Source organism: Perca fluviatilis, chromosome 3, assembly GCF_010015445.1.
Source record: "Perca fluviatilis chromosome 3, GENO_Pfluv_1.0, whole genome shotgun sequence".
NCBI lineage: Eukaryota > Metazoa > Chordata > Actinopteri > Perciformes > Percidae > Perca > Perca fluviatilis.
The window spans coordinates 20,527,489-20,547,223 of record NC_053114.1 but is presented as its reverse complement, the minus strand read 5'-3'; the positions used below and the strand labels follow the sequence as shown (position 1 = coordinate 20,547,223).

At 37.9% G+C, this 19,735-nt stretch overlaps 1 protein-coding gene across 6 annotated transcripts in view; it reads right to left on the bottom strand.

Moving 5' to 3' along the window:
* The window catches only part of LOC120555780 (protein diaphanous homolog 3-like), a 188,877-nt gene that overhangs the window by 145,751 nt on the left and 23,391 nt on the right, over nucleotides 1–19,735 (bottom strand). For all 6 annotated transcript variants that reach the window (XM_039794835.1, XM_039794839.1, XM_039794838.1 and 3 more), the window contains 6 exons: nucleotides 7,611–7,685; nucleotides 7,353–7,422; nucleotides 4,495–4,631; nucleotides 3,623–3,728; nucleotides 862–972; nucleotides 281–399 (listed from right to left, as the gene is read on the bottom strand). In XM_039794835.1, the coding sequence (XP_039650769.1) occupies nucleotides 281–399; nucleotides 862–972; nucleotides 3,623–3,728; nucleotides 4,495–4,631; nucleotides 7,353–7,422; nucleotides 7,611–7,685 (618 nt within the window). The remainder of the gene's footprint in view (nucleotides 1–280; nucleotides 400–861; nucleotides 973–3,622; nucleotides 3,729–4,494; nucleotides 4,632–7,352; nucleotides 7,423–7,610; nucleotides 7,686–19,735) is intronic.

The window sequence follows — 19,735 nt, the reverse complement described above, 5'->3', positions numbered from 1 at the left end:
GGGTGGCTACTTTGAAGAATCTAAAATATAAGACATGTTTTCAGTTATTTCACACTTTTTTGTTAAGTACATCATTCCATATGTGTTCATTCATAGTTTTGATGCCTTCAGTGAGAATCTACAATGTAAATAGTCATGAAAATAAAAAGGAAACACATTGAATGAGAAGGTGTGTCCAAACTTTTGGCCTGTACTGTACTTCCATACATACTTACAAGAAAGAGACACTGAATTAGAACTTAGTGTTAAACGTGTCGGTTTGGTATATTGACAAGGATATTCCAGTTCGCTTTTGATGTCTTCCAGCCTGTGAGAGAACTCTATCATGTCCTCTTCTTTGTGCTCCTCAAATACCTTTAGCTGAATGTCAAGGGCCTCATTCCTGATGGTTGTCAGATGCTATAGATGGATTAAGGTAGAAAAACAAGAAAAGGTAAAACAGATTAAAAGAGATAAAGATTCAAGCAAAACAAATCTGAGAGAAGGGCTTGACATCGACACCAAAAGGGAAGTATCAAGCTCAAGTAAAGACAAGAAGCTCATTCTAAATGCTATTACTGATCAGGATAACAGGTTTTGGGACCAGCTTCTCATTTTAATTTATTTGTTTCTCTGCAGTTACAGCAGCCATGTTTACAACAGATAAACATGTTTGGTAGATGGTATGAAAGCCAGTAGGAAGATTATTAGCCAAGGCACTAGAAACGTTATTGGTTTTCTGGGTGCTAACACAGACAGAGGACGTGCAAACCCTCCTCTGTGTTTCATAAATTATTAAATCTACAATATTTCACTGAAGTGGACAACTCATTTAAATATTAATAAAAGGTGTGTGTGTGTGTGTGTGTGTGTGTGGCTTACCGGCAATATTTCTTTCAGGCCACAGCGCATGAATTCATTTCTGATGTGCAGCCTGAAGTCCAGCTCATCAGGGGATGTTACTAGTGCATTGATGAGCTGCATGCATGCCACCTGCAACATGAAGGGTACAGAGAGAGACAGAGACAGAGAGAGACAGAGAGACAGAGAGAGACAGAGAGAGACAGAGAGAGAGAGACAGAGAGAGAGACAGAGAGACAGAGAGAGAGAGAGAGAGAGAGAGAGAGAGAGAGAGAGAGAGAGAGAGAAGAGGAGAAAGAGACGATGGACTTCTTCTTCCAGAAGTTGATGAAATGCATTCTAAATGAGTTGTGTCCCTTGGAAGCAGAGGACCATAACTAATGCATGTCTATTTTCTCCAGTCACCAACTAGAGGGGCTGATTTTAATATTAATGCAACAACTGCAGACCCATACACACAAAACTAACTAACAGTCAATTTTAGACTCGAAACTCGCTCTTTTGGAAGTTGTTTTTCACCCCTCCCCTATGAGTTTGGTTTACTGCACTGGGACCGCTGCATCCTGTGACTTTTCAACTAGCCAGGCAAACACAGACAGAAAAATCAATTATTGATCAGTAAAGCAATCCACTCATGTGTGAAAAAAGGGTATGGCAATGCTCGAGTCAAGGAAGGATAGATGTTTCCAGGTTCGTTGTCAATTTGATAGCACTCTTATTTTCGTCACGGCACCCAAGCTTAGTAATTACCTGTCTTCAAAGTAACATTTTAACATTGTAATACAGACCGCAAAGTGTCACAAAACTTTTGTCTTGACATGTGAGTGGGGTGCAATGGTCAAATTTAAAGAGTGTAACAATTATTTGAATGAGTTCCTACCATCCACATATCCTTTGGTTTAAGTACACACAAATTCATTAGAAGTCAAATCTTAACGCAGAAAGCTTAAACTCGCTGGAAACACAATCAATAACAAGAGACAAAGAGGGGAGTAAAAAAAAAAATCACTGCAATGCTTTGCATAATTTTTCATGAGTAAAAGATGATGATGTAGATGCGATGTTAGTCTGTAATTTGATCACAGCTCATTATAAAATTTAATAATTTACTATGTGTATTTAACCATCTACATTAGCATAAGCTTTGTATTAAGAATAATGCATAGGTCAGTTACAAATACGTAAAGACACTGAAAATGTGGACATATTTGATTTCAAATATCTATTGTCTATTTACACTTATTGTCTAAATGCAAACTCTCCCTCAGCCATAGGCTGCCAGGGGAGACAGTGTATAAATGTAGTCAAGTAGAACAGAGAGCCTTTGGCCACACAGTGCCATGGTTAGGATGGCAGTATCTGTGCTTTAATAATGCATGGGGTTAAAAAGGAAACTGCTCTGCTGTGTTAGGGAAGTAATAACAAAGCATCAATTCCTTCCCTCACTATTTTCCTCTACTATTGCTTCCACCCTCTTAGAGTGTCCCTACAGTTTTGCACCTGTCAAAGGTAGTTACAGCAAACTGAATGCAAATGCTAAGGATAATTCTACAGGGGGCAAAAGAGATATCATCTTTTAATTAAGTTTAACATTGGTCATTGCACGAGTATACAGAACAACCAAAGGAGCAAATTGTAATGCATTCTGGAGTTTAATGCTCAGTGTGTGCATGTGCGTGCGTGTGCGTGTGTGTGTGTGTGTGTGTGTGTGTGTGTGTGTGTGTGTGCATGCGGTAGTAGCATCGGATGAATGATCTGTCTCTTCACATCCCTTAGCTACCAATTAAAAATGCAGAGGACATACTCTAATCATGAATTACATTTTTGTGACACAAACCGATGCCGTCCCTGTTTAAAGCAGCCCATATGCAATATCTCAAGTGGATGTATCAGCACGGAGATGATACATCTGAAAGATTATGGCCACAAAGAGAGGGATTACATGTAAAAGCAGTGCATAAGATGATAAAATGGGCAATGTGCATAGACAGGTAAACATTTCTCAAACCATAAAGTGGATTAGGGAGGGGAGGGACTCTGAGTGTACAATATATTAACTTTGAACCATAAGAAAGCTTCTTTATGTATAGATTAGAGCAATCTGTGGTTTTATTGTTTGTTTTATTGTGTTCTCGTTATTGTTTTTTGTTTTTTTATTCTTTCTTGTAGCGGTTATTGTTTTTTTTTGCACAATGAAATAATGCCTGGTTTTGCTAGCAGTATCAGTAAAGGTTATTACATATGGCAACTGCACATCATGGAAGATCTTTATCTTACTGTAATTGAGCAACCAACACCATTACACAATGATTGTGCTCATTACTGCAAATTGTAAAATCAGATTAATAGGTTCTAGACTGCCTCGTTATGTTACAGTTGCTTGTTTGATCCACAAAATTAACCCCAACTAGGACATTTAAGTTATTAATCAATACATAAACCAATTTGCTCAAATAACAGCTAATAAACACTAGGCACTGAATAATACGAGAATACAAAAAGGTGATAAATAAAAGCAATATATACTGTAGTCGCTTCAATGTTGCCACTGTGACTGGATCTGTGATTTGCAATACTTTACACCCAGATTTGACATGAAACTATACATTTCTTTGCAAAACAGACTTTATCAGACCAAAGAATGTGTAAGTGACCCCTGAGCACAAAGTGGTTGTGTTAAAATGGTCAACCTCCTACAGCCATTCCATATTTCATTTCAGTGAAATCGGGGGGAAATAGCAAAGGTGTCAATGGCTGTACAGAACATGTACTTTGCACTTACTTGTAATTGAACCGAGCGATCTCGTAGTCCCTGCACAATGGGACTGAACCTCTCGATGGCTCGCCATTCCCCTGCTGTGGTGATGGCTTCAAGGACCTTTTCCAAACTAAATGAGAACATGAAATGTATGAGCGAACAATTGGCAGAAAATGAAGACATGAATTTAAAATGGATTTTGAGCATGAGCACTCTTCTATTCGACTGTATCCAAGTGAAGGGGCTTTTCTAAGGGACTTTTGTCATTGCACTGTAACACATTAAGACTTGAATAGGATTGTGACGACAATGTAAAATTGATAAAATGTTTAATGAATTCAATAATTACCTAATTTCAACCACTAAATCAACTTCTGTTCAACTGGATATATCATTACAGTGAATCTTATAGATAAAAATGCATACTGTATTACTTTTTTGAATTACTCTTAAAATGTCTTTTGTAATTTCTAATATGCCACTGCAGTCACTTTAAATCTCTCAAACTATTTCTCCTGGAAATATTTTCTGCATATTTACCAAAGCAAGGCAAACACCTCACCTACACCAGACACGACTCTTGAAATACATCCGTCAATATACAATATAGTGGTATCAGTAATGTGATACTTTTGAGAGTGACACTGGCACTCACAAAATCACAAGCTTGTCTTACGCCAAATATTTAACTCTGCAACATTATGGCAGTTCAGCCTTTTGCAAATTGTTGGCTGTTTAATGCTTTCCTTTTTCATATTGTAAGCCTTTGAATAAAATTGATAATAAAAAAAAGAATAAAGGGTAGTTGTCAGCCCAAACTAAGAGTCTTTCAACATCAGAAAAGCAGTAAAGACATGGCTATGTCGACAATATGGATGAATGAAGCCAGAACGTACGTGTTCTCTTCGCCCACGATGCAGATGGCTGACAGTAGCTTTACCACGTCAGTCATCATTGCAGACTGGGTGGGATCAATGGCTCTTGCCAGTAACGCAAGACTTTTCTCCTCTCCCAGGATTCGATCCAACCCATACTGCAGTAAAACACAAAACATGATTACCCAGATATGCTGCCATTTGCAACAACAAGAACACAATGGCCTGTGAAACAGTAGCACAAATCGTATTTACCTTAACACAAAATTAATTCAAATTCTATATATTTACCTTCACTCCAAATTACGTTTAACTGATCAAATGTCTGACCAAACTTAGATTTAAGGTTAACGGTGATCATCTAATTATCAAACTGATTTAGATTTAATTCTGCTATGTCAGTTGTACACTAAAACCAACAAAGAGAAAAAAAACAATCTTGCAAGAACACCATCATTACAACAACAACAACATTGTAATTTTCAATACAGGACCAGCATGTGATAAGAGCCATGTACAACGAAAAACAGTGTCAGCAACATACAGAACTGTAATTACTGTCGAACAATGAGAATTCAGGTTTATTTATTGTCTGCGGTAATTTGTACAAATTTGAGAGAAAAATCAATTAACCATTTTTGGACTGGGTTAGAAAATAAAAGGTTCAGGAAAATAATATTACATTTACATTTTCGCTCTTTGTATGGCAATGAAAGGGGCCTTTATATTACCAAATAAAGCGTGAAGAAGTGATGGTTATTTTCTCTCTTAACAGAAACAATACACAGTGCTTCTGTAGATCTGGTAGTAACACCAAACATTACTAAGCACTCCAATCATATTTTCTGTTTGCCTGTTTAATGTGGGCTTTAAACACTTGAAGAGGCAGCCAGCTAACCAATTTATGTGGTATTCAAATATTGTCCTTGTAGGTGAATAGTTATGTACAAATAGGTACATTTTTTGCTTCCTTTTCTTTCTTTTTTTTCTCTTTACAGTTTTGTTGATTTTTCTGTCACATTTCCATTACATCCATCATAGTATAGTTCCCTATATTTTGCTTTGCTTCATGCTTAACTGTTTATACAATTGATGGCTTTACAAAACGTACTTCATGACAAGAGCACAGTAATTAAACAGTGTACTCATGTACTTTTGTACTGAAAAAGCCAGTGGTTGCTGAATTTCCAGAAACAAAAGAAAGATGAACCGTGCCAGTCCTCTGTCAACGCTCCAAAGAGGAGTTGACACTACTGGAGCAGGTTTGTCTATCCAAACACACAAGTCTGATATATACACTATATCTTTTTGGAAATGTTTTGAGCAGTTCTCTATACTTTAGAAACCTTAGAGATCTTCTAAATCCTCAATACCAGTGTTCACATATACAGTACAGTATATAGTAGATAAACAGTGTAAATAATTAAGTCAGTGGGTACTAACAAAGTAATGAAAATGAAATAAAAGTAAAAGCAGAGAGCTACTACATACATTTATAGTAACAATGCACTTACAGTACATCTAATCTGTATTAGGGAAATCGGTTTTCTTGGTAGAGTTAAGTTGTTCAAAAGGGCAGTTTCACTGTGTGGTACCTTTTATTAGGACATTATTATGGCATTAGTGACAGACAATAGAAAATATGCAACTGTGTGACTTGACACAGGAAGTCAGAAGAAAATAAAAGTCTACACTGACAGCTGGCAGAGAACACCTGTCTTCTTGGCATTGTGGGTACATCCTTTCCCAAGATGCCTCTCTAGCCAGGGAAAGGTCTGGGCTGACAGAGAGGCCTACGGGTAAATGCTGGCATCTGGCGCCTGTTGAGACGCAGGATTACATGAGACCTTACAGCACACTTTGTGCCAGAGCGCCTGTGTATCCGTCTCCGTTGGGTTTTAGCTCCATGTGGCAAGATCTTTTTTTTTTTTTTCTCTCTTTCATATAGCTACTGTGAACTAACAGCATACAAGGAGGAAAAGCTGAAGCACTGTGAAATAATGCTACTTCAACAGAACAAATTTTAATTCACAAGTGCTTAAGCCTGTGCGATAATTCAATATTATTGTCTACTGACCTTAAGTGGAATTATTTTATCACAATATATCATCATATTGTCATTATATAGTCTACAGGCCAGGAAGCTTAGATCTGTGCAAATGTGTCACTCAGTGCCATCCCGATTGCGTCAGGACATTAGTAAAACTCCCCTCAAGTGGCTCCATATTGTTTTGATGCTGATCTTCTCCTCCACTGGTCATAAACTCTTTGTAATTGAAATCCCAGGCGCCTAATTTGGTAATTTTGTGAAAACACCAGATGTCGATGTGGATGGGATTAAAATTGCCCTTGGAGATCAGATTCAACTCAAACTAAAATAAGTTATTTCAGATAGATTTTTTTCCCGATGTGTGAAAGGACAAAACTGAGAGGATTCAAAAATGTATTCCATCCATTAACAACATTAATGTAGGAATAGTAACACTCTGACTTTGGGGACTCCTGGTGATACGGCAAACACGACCTGCCCCTTCAATGAGTTAATCAAGGTTAATCAATTCGCAAACACTGCCAAGTGAAGTTTATGTGGGCTATTATGCCCACAGACACAAACACTTCCCAAGACTATAAACAATGAATCAGATTAGTACATTATTATAATACAATACTGTCTTGCTGACTCAGCTTTTCATTGAAAAATGTATATGATAACAGTAAAACAAAAATTAAAATTAGCTGAAGAACATTTCTCCTTCTAGTTGTTTTCTTTAAAACAAATACTTGCAAAGACTGACCATTTAAAGCAGGATAACATCATTACTTTGAGGTTAAAAAAAATCAATAGGGAACTGAAAAACATACAATTCTATCGTCATTACCTTATTGTTCATGAAGGCTTTGAGACACTGGACAACTTTATGTTGATTCTTTTTGTCAAGCTTATCTTGCCTAGGGACAGAGAGGGAGAATGATGAGGAGCAGTTGGTCTCTAATGTACAGCATGAAGACAACAAATTGTTTGCAAGGTGAAAATGAGCATTGTCATATACAGATAAAGGACTCTGATTAAATCCATATAGAAGAGAGACAGGTAAGAGTCTGTGAAAGAAGACACATGAGTGAATGCATAGACCTACTGTTTCTTGAACAGCAACCTTTCCAAAATGTCCAGCAGCAGTCCAAGACCCTCATGGCCGAAGCTCTGCACCCAACTGAAACAAAAACACATGAAATCAATATCCCAACAGTGTAAGACTGACACCTGACAACACCACTTTCATACTCATCAGCCACTGTGGAAAGCTTTAAGACAGAAAAACACAGTATTTTGTGCTGAGGAGAAAGTCAGAAGTAGTAAACATAGGATGTCTGATAAGAAAAACTGCACTAAAAAAATGATAGATGGAGGGAAACAACGGAATGCACATTCAGACACAGTTAAAGCTATAGTTATCTATATCAAAGTGTATAGTCTGACACAATACTGCATTTTTGAAGATAACCATATCAATATATTTTAGAATTTACAAATCTAATAATATTTTTTTAATAAACACATGATGGAAAGAAACATTTAATTAATTATCCCTTGAATTTGTTTTTAAATAATTGTGCCAAAAGGTACTGAGTGAGACAATAGAAAATGTTGAACTGCGAGAACTACTTTCACTTTTAGGCCAACATGTAAACACCAATATACCAGCAATAATCGAATGGTGGCCGATAGAGTATATAAGCATTGATCAAGCTCTAATGCGTTTTGCAGAATAAAATTCAAAACCAAAAACTGTATTTTTTATGTATTATGTATATATGATGTATGTATATATATATATATATATATATATATATATATATATATACATACATACATACATACATACATACATACATACACACACATAGTTTGTTTGTTTATTACAAAGTGGGCTAAATGTTCAGTTGTAAGTCAAAGTCACATGTGAGATGTCACAAGCACTTTTATTAAAACAGAATGTCATCAACATAAAATTCAAAGATAGGGTTTCCTTTCCTAAAATATACAGCTGCAACACGTAAATTAAAAACTATCTAAAATAAATAGCCTATATTAAATAAAAGTTTCAACAATAACAGATTGATTAAAAGAGAGAGAGAGAGAGAGAGAGTGAGAGAGAGAGAGAGAGAGAGAAGATGATATTCCGACTAAGCTGTATACATGGCTAATGAAAGTGAGTAGTCCACAAATATTCCTGTTTACATGTAGCTGTGCAAAACAGGATTTTTTCAAAGTTTACCAGCGACGGCGGACTTGTTGGAGCGTGCGAACACAGCCTCCCTCTTTCATTCCTTCAACCACCTTCTTGAAAAGGTTGTCGTAGCGATGTGTGCGCATGTGTGCGCAATGTTTAAAAGTAGCTGCGTTTCTCCTTCTCGGGTCTGCAGGTTGATTTGTGTACAGAAACCACAGCAACGCACAGAGCTGACCATAAGCCTGCGGTTTAAACCCAGACTGAGACGCATATTCCGAATGCGCTGTATACACTGTCCAAAGAATGCTTCTAAAACCCGAATAATAATATATCCCACGTCTTAATCGGAAAATATAAATTCAGAAAAAGGCCTTTTCTCGGAATATCCGACCGGAATACGCTGTTTAGGCCTACATGACCTGTATCACATTCGGAATATTGTCATTTTCGGAATAATAGTGGAATATTGGTGTGCATGTAATCCTACTCAGTGAAGTGTCTGAACTACACTGCAGAGTGGATTCTCTACTGACAGTGACGGCTGACTCATTACGAACGGGTCCAGTGCGGGTTGAATGCGCATTGGCAGGTCATCGTCGTTGCAAACGTCTCGTGTATGTAATGTCTGTATCGTCAGTACGCTGCATTTATGCTGCATTTTCCACAACTATTACAATGTGGCCATGGGTCACATCTCTCACCCGGGTCCAGCCGGCGCCATCCCACACGCTACTACTCATTGAACTAAAGTAAGTTACATCCAGTAACTCTGGTTCTTCCGTGTTTCCGCCGTGTTTTTCATCGTGACGGCTGCCACAACAGAAAGTTACCAGCGGAAACATTTGTACAAAAACAGGATTTCCTCTCATGATTAACAAAATATAGAGCTGTGCAACATTTAAAACTGTTAATTGCTGCTGCAGGAGTGACGTAGTTGAACTCTGGCCTTGGCTACTAAGATCTTTGTGGATCCACATACTATGTGAGAACGGTTACAATTACGCAGAAAATAGGGCATTCCTTTACATAAAAAAATATTTTTGTCTTCCCACTTCCACAGTGTGTGATAGTGGTCCATACCAAAACAAAAGCATTACGCTTTTGCCTAATGAGAACAATTCCAATTTTGAGACTTCATGGATACAATCAAAACAGAATGACATTCAAGATTTTAAAAACTGCTACTTTTCCTTGTTACTAACAAATCAAATGCTGGAGATGCAAGGTTTTCAGTTTTCACCCAAGAGTGACGGTAGGGAATGGGAGAAAGAGCAGTGACAACTTTAAAAGAACAGAGAAGTTTTACCTCTGCTTCAAATAAGGAGCACGAATTGGAACAAATTTTACATTTTGAGTTTAGGGGAAAACCTTTAGGGTAAGCAAAAAAAACAGAGACAAAGACAGCATGAGTGAGAATGTAAGCAACTACACTTCCCTCCTGATTGAAACTGAATAACATATCTGAACATTAGCATTCAGTGTTTGTCCTGTTCTAATCAACAAGCTGCATGCCTCCCAGCATCAAATTTACAGAAATTCTCAAGGTGAACATAAAATGGGAAGCGATTATCTGAACTATTTGTAGAATTTCTTGAAAGGACTACAGGGTCGTACATATATGTGTGTCCATGAATTTATTAATCTGCTGTTACATTGTTGTGTGAGATGGTAGATGCTAATTTTGTTTCACCTTTTGTTTTGTTCACACCATGATTGCAAACAGGTGACAAGTGATTTTCATTCAACATTTTTTTACCCCCCAAAAAAAAGTGTTTCATGTGAGTGCAGTGACTCAATATATGTGTAAAGTAGTTTTTTCAAAGAAGGGTAACAGTTGATCAATTTTGAATGAAAAAAGACCAATGGAACACTGCAGCCAGGCAGCGCCCTGACTGGCACTGCTGCAGATTATTTAGGCTGAAGTATATAAAAAAACGTTACAAAGGCCTACAAAGTCTAAACGGTCTTAAGTGTACAGTAGTAATTAGGGCTTTTATTAATCGTTATCAAATCGCGATTTGAAAGAATGCGATTAGCTAATCGTGAAGGCCGCGATTAATCAAATGTGCAATATTTAGTTTAATGTTTGGTGTAACATTTGGTTTAAATTTTATTTGTTCCTCTTTTTATTATAATATTTACTGTTTTTTAATAAGATAAATGCTGGAATAATGTTACATATCACTTATTGCTGGAAATTGTTACACAGACAATATTAAACTTTAGCTAAACCTTTTAAAAAAATAAATCGCAAATCTAATCATAAATCGCAGACTGGCAGAAAAATTGCAATTCGATTTTTTCCTTAAATCGTTCAGCCCTAGTAATGATCATCTGTATTTTTTAATCCCCAAAACATCATTGAACGTCAGCTAATCATTTTAGACCTCACAGTTTAGGAAGTACAGTAATTCGCTGAATATGCTTAATCTTTGCTGAGAAATACAGCAAAAGTCTAGACCATCTTGTGCAGAGATGTTTACTCAAACAACCTTATACTGGTAATCAGAGATCCTGGCTAAGAGAGGCTGCCAGAAACGGTCAGTGCCATTCTGATGAAGAAAGGGAAGGTTGCAGTCAAGGCAGGTAAGTCATGATGCTCTCATGTTAGAGAAAAAAAAACACATGAGTGAAAAGTGGAAGGTAATAGTGGTGACATGAGTCGGCTTTCAAAGGTTTCTAATAAAGAGCCTGGCAAATTTAGACTATTTTAGAGCTCAGAAAGGGACAATATAATAGCTATCCAAAACACCTGGAAAAAAGTCGTCTTCAAAAGCAAGAACAATCAGGCTGAGGCAATAATGTATCTAAGGAGTGCATCTTTGTGTCATAGTTGAAGGTCAGGAAGAGTTGGGATAAGGCAGATACAGCTGGGCAGACATTGTACAACTATTGATCTTGTAAACTGTGTTAACTCAGACTATACTTTTTAAAATGGGCCTTTGTGCACGGTCAAAACCTGCTACTTTTATGCTCACACTGTACAAATCAAATCATTTGAATGGCTATGACGTGGGTGCTCACATTGAACCTAAGTACAGAACTCCCGGTTGGTTTTGTCCGTGGACAAGCCAATGCCATAAAAGAAATTGGAACAAGATGGTTACTACAAAGACAGAGGCTATTAAAAGAGAGAAAACCAGCATTACTTTGTGAAATTCTATTATGAACAGAATATAAGACAAAATAAAAAATGAAACCACAGATGTATGGGAGGATGCAGAAAATATGGCCTCTTTGTACTGCAGTGAAGTTCAGTTTTATATCACAGCAGTCTCAAGAATACAGTTTTAGCCAGATGTTAAAATAACAGATCTCTTGACAGCAGTGGTGGGGACAGTGGAACTGCTCACACCGCAAGATAGAGCGGTTTTAAAAAAAATGATTTTCCGATTCAAATCAATCTTCATTTCAATGATCCGATATTTATTAAAAAAGTCCCCAAATTTACTATTTTACTTTAAGAGACCCACGGGACCCCCAGCTATTTCGGCCATCATTACGGTCTTTAAAGGACAAATCCGGCGCAAAATTAACCTAGGGATTAATAACACCGTTCTCTGGGATATGTTTTCATGCTAATCGAATGTGACCAGTTTTATCACAAACCGACAATTACCTTATAACGCTAGTTTATAACCGCTAAAGTTGAAGACAGACACCGGAAGAGGAGACCAAAGTCTTGGTGAGCAAAGCAGACTTAGTAATGTCACTCACGAAACAATGTCTGAATACTTATTTAAATAGAACGAGCTGGTTTGACCATGGAGATGCAAGAAATATGCACTAGTCTAGAACAAAGGACCTTCTTCCTGGATTTACTTTCTTGCTCCAGCCCTAGACACATGGTGCAGGTAGTGATGCATTTTGGTACACTAGGATTTTTCTGTGTGAAACAAAACCGAACCAAGGAGAAATTGCACCAAGTTTACAATCTCATCAACTAATTCAGACCAGAGCAAATTATAGGTGTGAAAACACCCTAAGAGGCTGGAGTAGGCTCCATTTCAAAGCTAGAGTAAAGATATTGGTAACATATAACGTAGACGACCCAAGGCATCCAACGGTGCGAACCTGTCTTGCTAGCTCGTCGGGAAGGTGGGTAAATAAGGCTGAGGGAAAAACTGCCGTGGCCATTTTCAGGATGTATGGCTTTAGGTATCAGTGCAGCATGGCTAGGGTCCCTTCAATGTTTACACAAGTCACAGCAGTTCTACACATGCTACTTTCACAGCGGCAACAGAAGTTTTGGTAGTGTGCACATTACAAATATATAAGCATATTGGTGCAAATTAGCTAGTATGGTAACCGTGACAAATTTGTATGAATGGGTTTTAAATCTCAATGTTGATTAGGATGCAATGTCCCCAGTAAACATCGTCCATTTACTAAAATAAATATGTAAAATACACACAAATTCTGGTGTTCTTTTTTGCCGTAACCAATCTGGATAAATTGATGTTGTGTCCTGTAAACGACATTTTCATTTTTGACACAGAAGTGTGCTAGTGTTTGCTAGCAGCAGTAAATGTCACCTCAATTAAAGAAGAATGTTATTTAATTGTGTTCTGTAAATCAGCTTAGATCAACCTGTTGATCTCTGTTGATCTCATCCACACTTGAAGATGAATTTACCATTCTTAATCTCGTCTAGAAAGCTAGAAGGCTGATGTTGTTCCTACCTAGGAAACCACCATAAATGAGCACAACACCACACAAAACTGAATTGGTAAAATAATTAGAGTTCTGGAACCAAGGTAGTATATTTCCATCACTACTAACATGCTGATGGACAGTGTATAGGAATTTGATTCTATGTAACAGCTGTCCATTTGCAACTGACACACTTAAATCTGACTACTTAGAATCTTCCATGTCTTGTGTGAACACTGCATAAAAAACATTTCAACATGACTTGCAGGAAAATTATCCCATTTTATTAGTCAGTCCCTCAAATTGTGGATGAGATACTGTAAACTACTTGTATTTGATATTTTTTACAATGCAATAAACACTAATTAATGCTCACTCTGGGATCGAAGGCATACTGTAATCATGTCACCATCAACAGATGGAAACGAAGCACAGCAGTATTCGACTGAGGGCTATCATCTCAGAAAGACACCAAGAAACAGAGCGAGGGAGAGAGCATTTAAAAAAAGAAAAAAGAAAAAAAAGGAAAACAAATTCATCATCCCATACCCTGGGAAACAAAAACAGTCATAAATCAAGGAGAAAAATGAGGAACCTTATCTGGCTAACTTCACAGCTAAGGTAGCTTGACTTCTAACAGAGTCTCAGGAGAATGCCTCCAAGGTTCCCAGGCAGTGCAGCAGTGTTGCACTCCGCTAAAGCGATTATGAACCAGAAATAAAAAATTAACTTTAAAATGTTGTCCCAAGTAGAGCAAGTTAACTACAGGAGGGCTCTCCCGGGACAGAAAGAGAAGGAGGCTGAAGTCACAGCAATGTGGAACATCTGAAATAAAAATAGAAGTCATTTTATTCAGTGAGGACTGATTGATGCCACTCTAGTATGCTATTAACGCTTGTAAAAACACATTTCTAAAATTGAAGGTATTAAAACAACAAAAATAATTCTGCTTTAGTTTTTTAAAATGGTTAAAAGAGGGGATACACATTTAAAATAATTTTATTTGACAAAAATTGCAAGGAGGCTTTAAATCTTTGCAAAAAAGGAGAGAATATTCATCAAGGCACATACTAGGGCTGCATCTTACCATTTTAATTTTCGCTTAGCGACAAACATGTAAAGAAAAAAAAAAAAGAAAGAAAGATCCACATTTATTTCCAATTAAAAAAATTCACACTAGAGTCCGGATCGGGCCGAATTTTTCTGTCCGAGGCCGGCCCGCGTCCGACAGAGCCGTGACCGAACCCGGCCCAAGCCCGACAGGTATTAAGAAATTGTGTCCGAGCCCGACCCGAGCCCGACACAGTTAAAATCTCATTTTTTTCCTCATACTAATGACACATGTAGGCTACGTTTGTTTGTGTGGAAAGCCCGCTTTTGTTAAGCAACTGTAGGAAGGCATTCGGAAATGTCAACAGATGAGCGCATCAGCGCACACGGGGAAACAAGCGCACGTTAATAAGCTGTTGCCTTATCGCGCTGATGTGACCGAGCCGACCCGACCCCGACCATAATTTCTAAATATCTGTCCGAACCCGGCCCATCGGGACCCGTCGGCCTCGGGTATCCATGCCTTAATCCACACTACAGTAGTGGACTGCATTGGGATTGAGATCCTGTGGGTCCTGCGGGACCCAACACAAATATCGGGCGGTGCTGGGCTGGGGCTGGCGGTCCAAAAATAGACAGCAGATCCTAGGATCAATGGTGAAACTGACTGTTAGCTTCGCCTAGCTTGGTTTCATAAGAAAATCCACAATGCACACGGAGCATTCAGTTAAACACTGACGCTTTATTAACACTCCTCTACTCCCTCTCACACTTCTTTCCATGGGAACTGTGCCCCTCCCCTTCCTCCTACGGCGACTTGAGGGATCCAATCAACACGGACTTTAACATTAAATCAGTTCGAAAGTGCGTTAAAAGACATAGAAGCGAAAGGAACTAAAACAACCTGAGCAAAACAAACCACAGCCAACAACACGTTGTAAAATAAGTGAAATAAATAAATGAATACAATGTCACTTTGCCCTTATATTGCACTACAATAACTAATTATTGCACTAGAACGTAATTTTTCTACTTATTACCGACAGGTAATCATTTTTTAGGTCAATCTTAAAAGACCCTGTTCAGCCCTAGAATCTGGTCAAAGGCTGCAAATGTGTCATTATAGATACAAATAAAGTATAGTTGTAATGTTCAAAATACAGAATACATAACCTACCGCAACATGAATAGGAAATAAAACATTAACAAAAATGCAATGTGTTTATAAAAGGCACTATTATTGGGTAGCCAATGAATGTAATGCAATCCAATACAGCATCTCCGCTATAAATTCTACCTTTACAAAAGATAATAGTTTTGATGGACAGTGTCAGGAGGTGATAATTTAATCATGTTTATTATTTAGGTAGTAGTTTGCAGTGGTGGTTTACTGGAATGTGATTCAAATATTATTCCACCCTTCTGTTTGTACATTGGATAGGCACAATATTAGAAACACCTCTTGATGTAATGCATTCCAGTTCAACACCACTTAAAAACTATTGTACCAACCTCAATAATAAACATAACGTTAAATGAAAACCTCTCATTATCTTTGAAAATTTAGAATTTGTGGCTGAGCTGTTGTATTGGATTGTATTAGATTTTACAGGTGTTCCTCATAAAGTGGCCAATGAGTGCATAATTCCTTTATTTAAAAATGGGCATTTTTATACTTTATTTATTTTATACTTACATTACAATAAGTATGATCGGTTTAAGGAATTGTGAATCTGGGTGCGCAGTACATGGGTGGCAGGTGTATGAGAGACAGAAAAAGCATCCAAGGTTTATTAAAAACATTGGTGTAAGGAAGAGGAATGCTAAAGGCTACCTTACATTAAAGCTGAACTGAAAATAAATAAATAAATAAATAAATAAATAAATAAATATGGGGCTTTGAACCTGAAGGTCAGTTTTAATATAAAATCAAAAACCCATTTCCACTTGTTTGTCAGATCCATTTATCAAATCCATTTAATACAATTGCATCATGTAGCCTTGCTGGTCCTGTGGGATATTACTGTGTCCTCTCTTCACAAAGAGAGGGAGAGAGCAGGAATATCTGAAGTGGGTAAGGTATACAGAGGTCAGAGGCAAGCGTCTCAGGGCAACACCCTTGAGCTGCAGGAAGTACCAAATTACCTTTAAGTCGCAGTTAGATTTTGGGTACAACAGTGCCAAGAAAGTGACTGTGATCAGCATCCAAAAAAACAGTGGCAGAAAAAAATACCTTTACTGCCAAATCAATCCCACAAGTCAGGACTGTAATGGTGCTATTAGATAGCAAGGGGCTACCGCTGTCGGCACACTCTCGCTAGCCAAGACAGATTTATAGTCAAGTCAGACTATGTCATTATACATGAGCCTGCCTGTCCATTTTTATCAGTGGTGACTTAAGGAAAAGTCAGTGCCTACAGGCCACGTTTTCCTCAAAGCTCACACAGGTGAGGGTCCCATAAACAGCAGACAGACTGTTGTTATTTAATTTACACTTTTATGGGAGCTCATGTAGCCGGCTAACCATCCAACCGTCTATCCATCCATCCTTTTCGTGCATGTACATGTAATAAAACAATTCCAAGAAAATAGACATTTTTACATAGTGCAGCTCTCTGTCTTGGAATTCTAAAAATAGATATTGCAACTCAATTGAAAATCACAATTCATCTTTTTTTTTTTTTCAGACTTACACCGAATGGCCAGAAGGAACTAAGCCACTACGCCCACTCTCTTCCTAAAACAGGTTCACCACAATGAAGCAGACAGACCACACTGTTCAGTCCAAATATTTGCAGTTTTTGTTTTCTTTACCATCAAGCCCTGTTGTTGCCATTATACATTTTATTTGCAATCCTCTCATTCACCAAGCTCTCAAAACCTTTTGTAGACACTGCAAGTTCTACAGGGCAGTGGATACAGGCACAAAGCGAAATAGAGAGAAATAATGCCAATAACCAAGAGATGTGGATGAATGTTTAAAAAAACACCAATTTTCATCTTTGACATGACATGACTTGATATATATGATATACTTTTATCACTTGATAGGTTTTCAGAATCTTTTTAATTGACCTATGTAATCTATTGAGAATCTTTGTTTTTATATTCCATTTTAGTCACTTATATTACATGAGTTAATATGGTCACTAATATTTTAATCAAACAAATGTCTCATCAAAAAAGTTAACTGACGAACATACATTGCCTTGAGTAGGTTTGCCTAATTCAAGTTATGATGCACATCTGTCCTTGGCAGTGTTTGCACATTTTTGCTAATGTCATTGATTCTGATCATAAACAAAGTAAGGCTTACAAAAAGTGGATTTATCATGATTAAAAGCTCCTAACACCAATTTTCTGTATTGATAGAGCTGTAGTGCTCAAGAGGTTCTAGAAAACTTTGAGGTCTGTTCTTTAACTCCTACATCCATGTGCCATAACTCATGCACTACTGTGTAAGTAGGTGTGAGAGAGCAGCAGTGGGTGGGAGTGCTGTGACGATGAACCTGGCAGTATGAAGGCTTTATTAGCCATGAGAAGGCTTAGACCTAGTAAAAATCAATGAGATGAGAGATTCAAGCAGTGTTAACATTTAAAAGGTATAGTGCGCAACTATTTTATATTAATGAACATCCATTACATTCAAGCCATTGCCAAATTAGTGGATATCAAAATTACAAGATAATTACCTCTTCTGAAGAGTCCATGTTTTTTAATCCTCTGTGTCCTTGATTTGACAGGATAAACGCTACTAACGCAGAAAACGCAGTGAGGGGCAAAGCCGGATATCACGCGCCAGATGTCAGGCTTTATTCTGGAAATGTACTTCCATTGATCCAGAGTCACTATACCAATTTAAAAGGATGGTTTCATAGGTAGATTCAAAACATTGTGCAAATAAAGACACAAAAAGTAGGGATTACTATATTTGACCAATATGCAACTACCCAGTCAAATATGCTGTACATATAACACCTAGAAGAAGAGAGTTGAGTCTGCCTATCTGAATGAGTGCCGGGTGAGTCATACTTGCTTTGGAAAGGTGCTTGATTATATCATAATGCATGGGAAGCATTGCTTTGCTCCACAGTTGGATTTTGAGGGTGTACTTGAGTGGTCAGTAAAAATTCCCCGTGTGTGAGAAAACACAAATTTGAATTGGTCATCATTTTTAAATGCTTGTCATCTGACAGGAGTTCCAAAACTGGCTTCAACCTCATATAAAAAAAGGCCACCGAACACTGGGGTAGACAACAGCCTTTGGTTCAAAAGCACACCACAAACCCGAGAAAATCAGGGATAACACACAAGGCGTTAGTCCGTTAAGATGATGCAAGAGCACAGTCAACCTCAATCAGCCGTGAACAGCATGACAGAACTATTTTATAAGAAAGGCATTGTGAAGAGTGTATCAGGGTTCATACACATTTTACCAACACATTTCCATGACTTTGAGGCAAATCTTCCATGACCACAAATTCTGTGAAATGTCTGTGTATATATACGACAAATAAGAATAAAAAGTTCTGTCGAAATTAACCACAAGAAGTATACGGTTTACTTTTGATGAAATGAATGACAAGCTACACTCACCTTAATGATTATCAGGAACACCTGTAAGATTTCTTGTTAATGCAATTATCTAATCAACCAATCACATTGCAGCTGCTTCAATGCATTTAGGGGTGTGGTCCAGGTCTAGACAATCTCCTGAACTCCAAACTGAATGTCAGAATGGGAAAGAAAGGTGATCTAAGCAACTTTGAGCGTGGCATGGTTGTTGGTGCCAGACAGGCTGGTCTGAGTATTTCCCAATCTGCTCAGTTACTTCGATTTTCACGCACAACCATTTCTAGGGATTACAAAGAATGGTCTGAAAAAGTAAAAACATCCAGGATGCTGCAGTCCTCTGGGCGAAAATGCCTTCTTGATGCTAGAGGTCAGAGGAGAATGGGCCGACTGATTCCAGCTGATAGAAGATCAACTTTGACTCAAATAACCACACGTTACAACCGAGGTATGCAGCAAAGCATTTGTGAAGCCACAACACAAACAACCTTGAGGTGGATGGGCTACTAGCAGAAGACCCCACCGAGTACCATCTCCACTAAAAATAAGAAAATGAGGCTACAATTTGCACGAGCTCACCAAAATTGGACAGTTGAAGACTGTAAAAAAGTTGCCTGGTCCTATAAGTCTCAATTTTTGTGTTGAGACATTCAGATAGTAGACTCAGAATTTGACGTAAACAGAATGAGAACATGGATCCGTCATGCCTTGTTACCACTGGGCAGGCTGCTGGTGGTGGTGTAATGGTGTGGGGG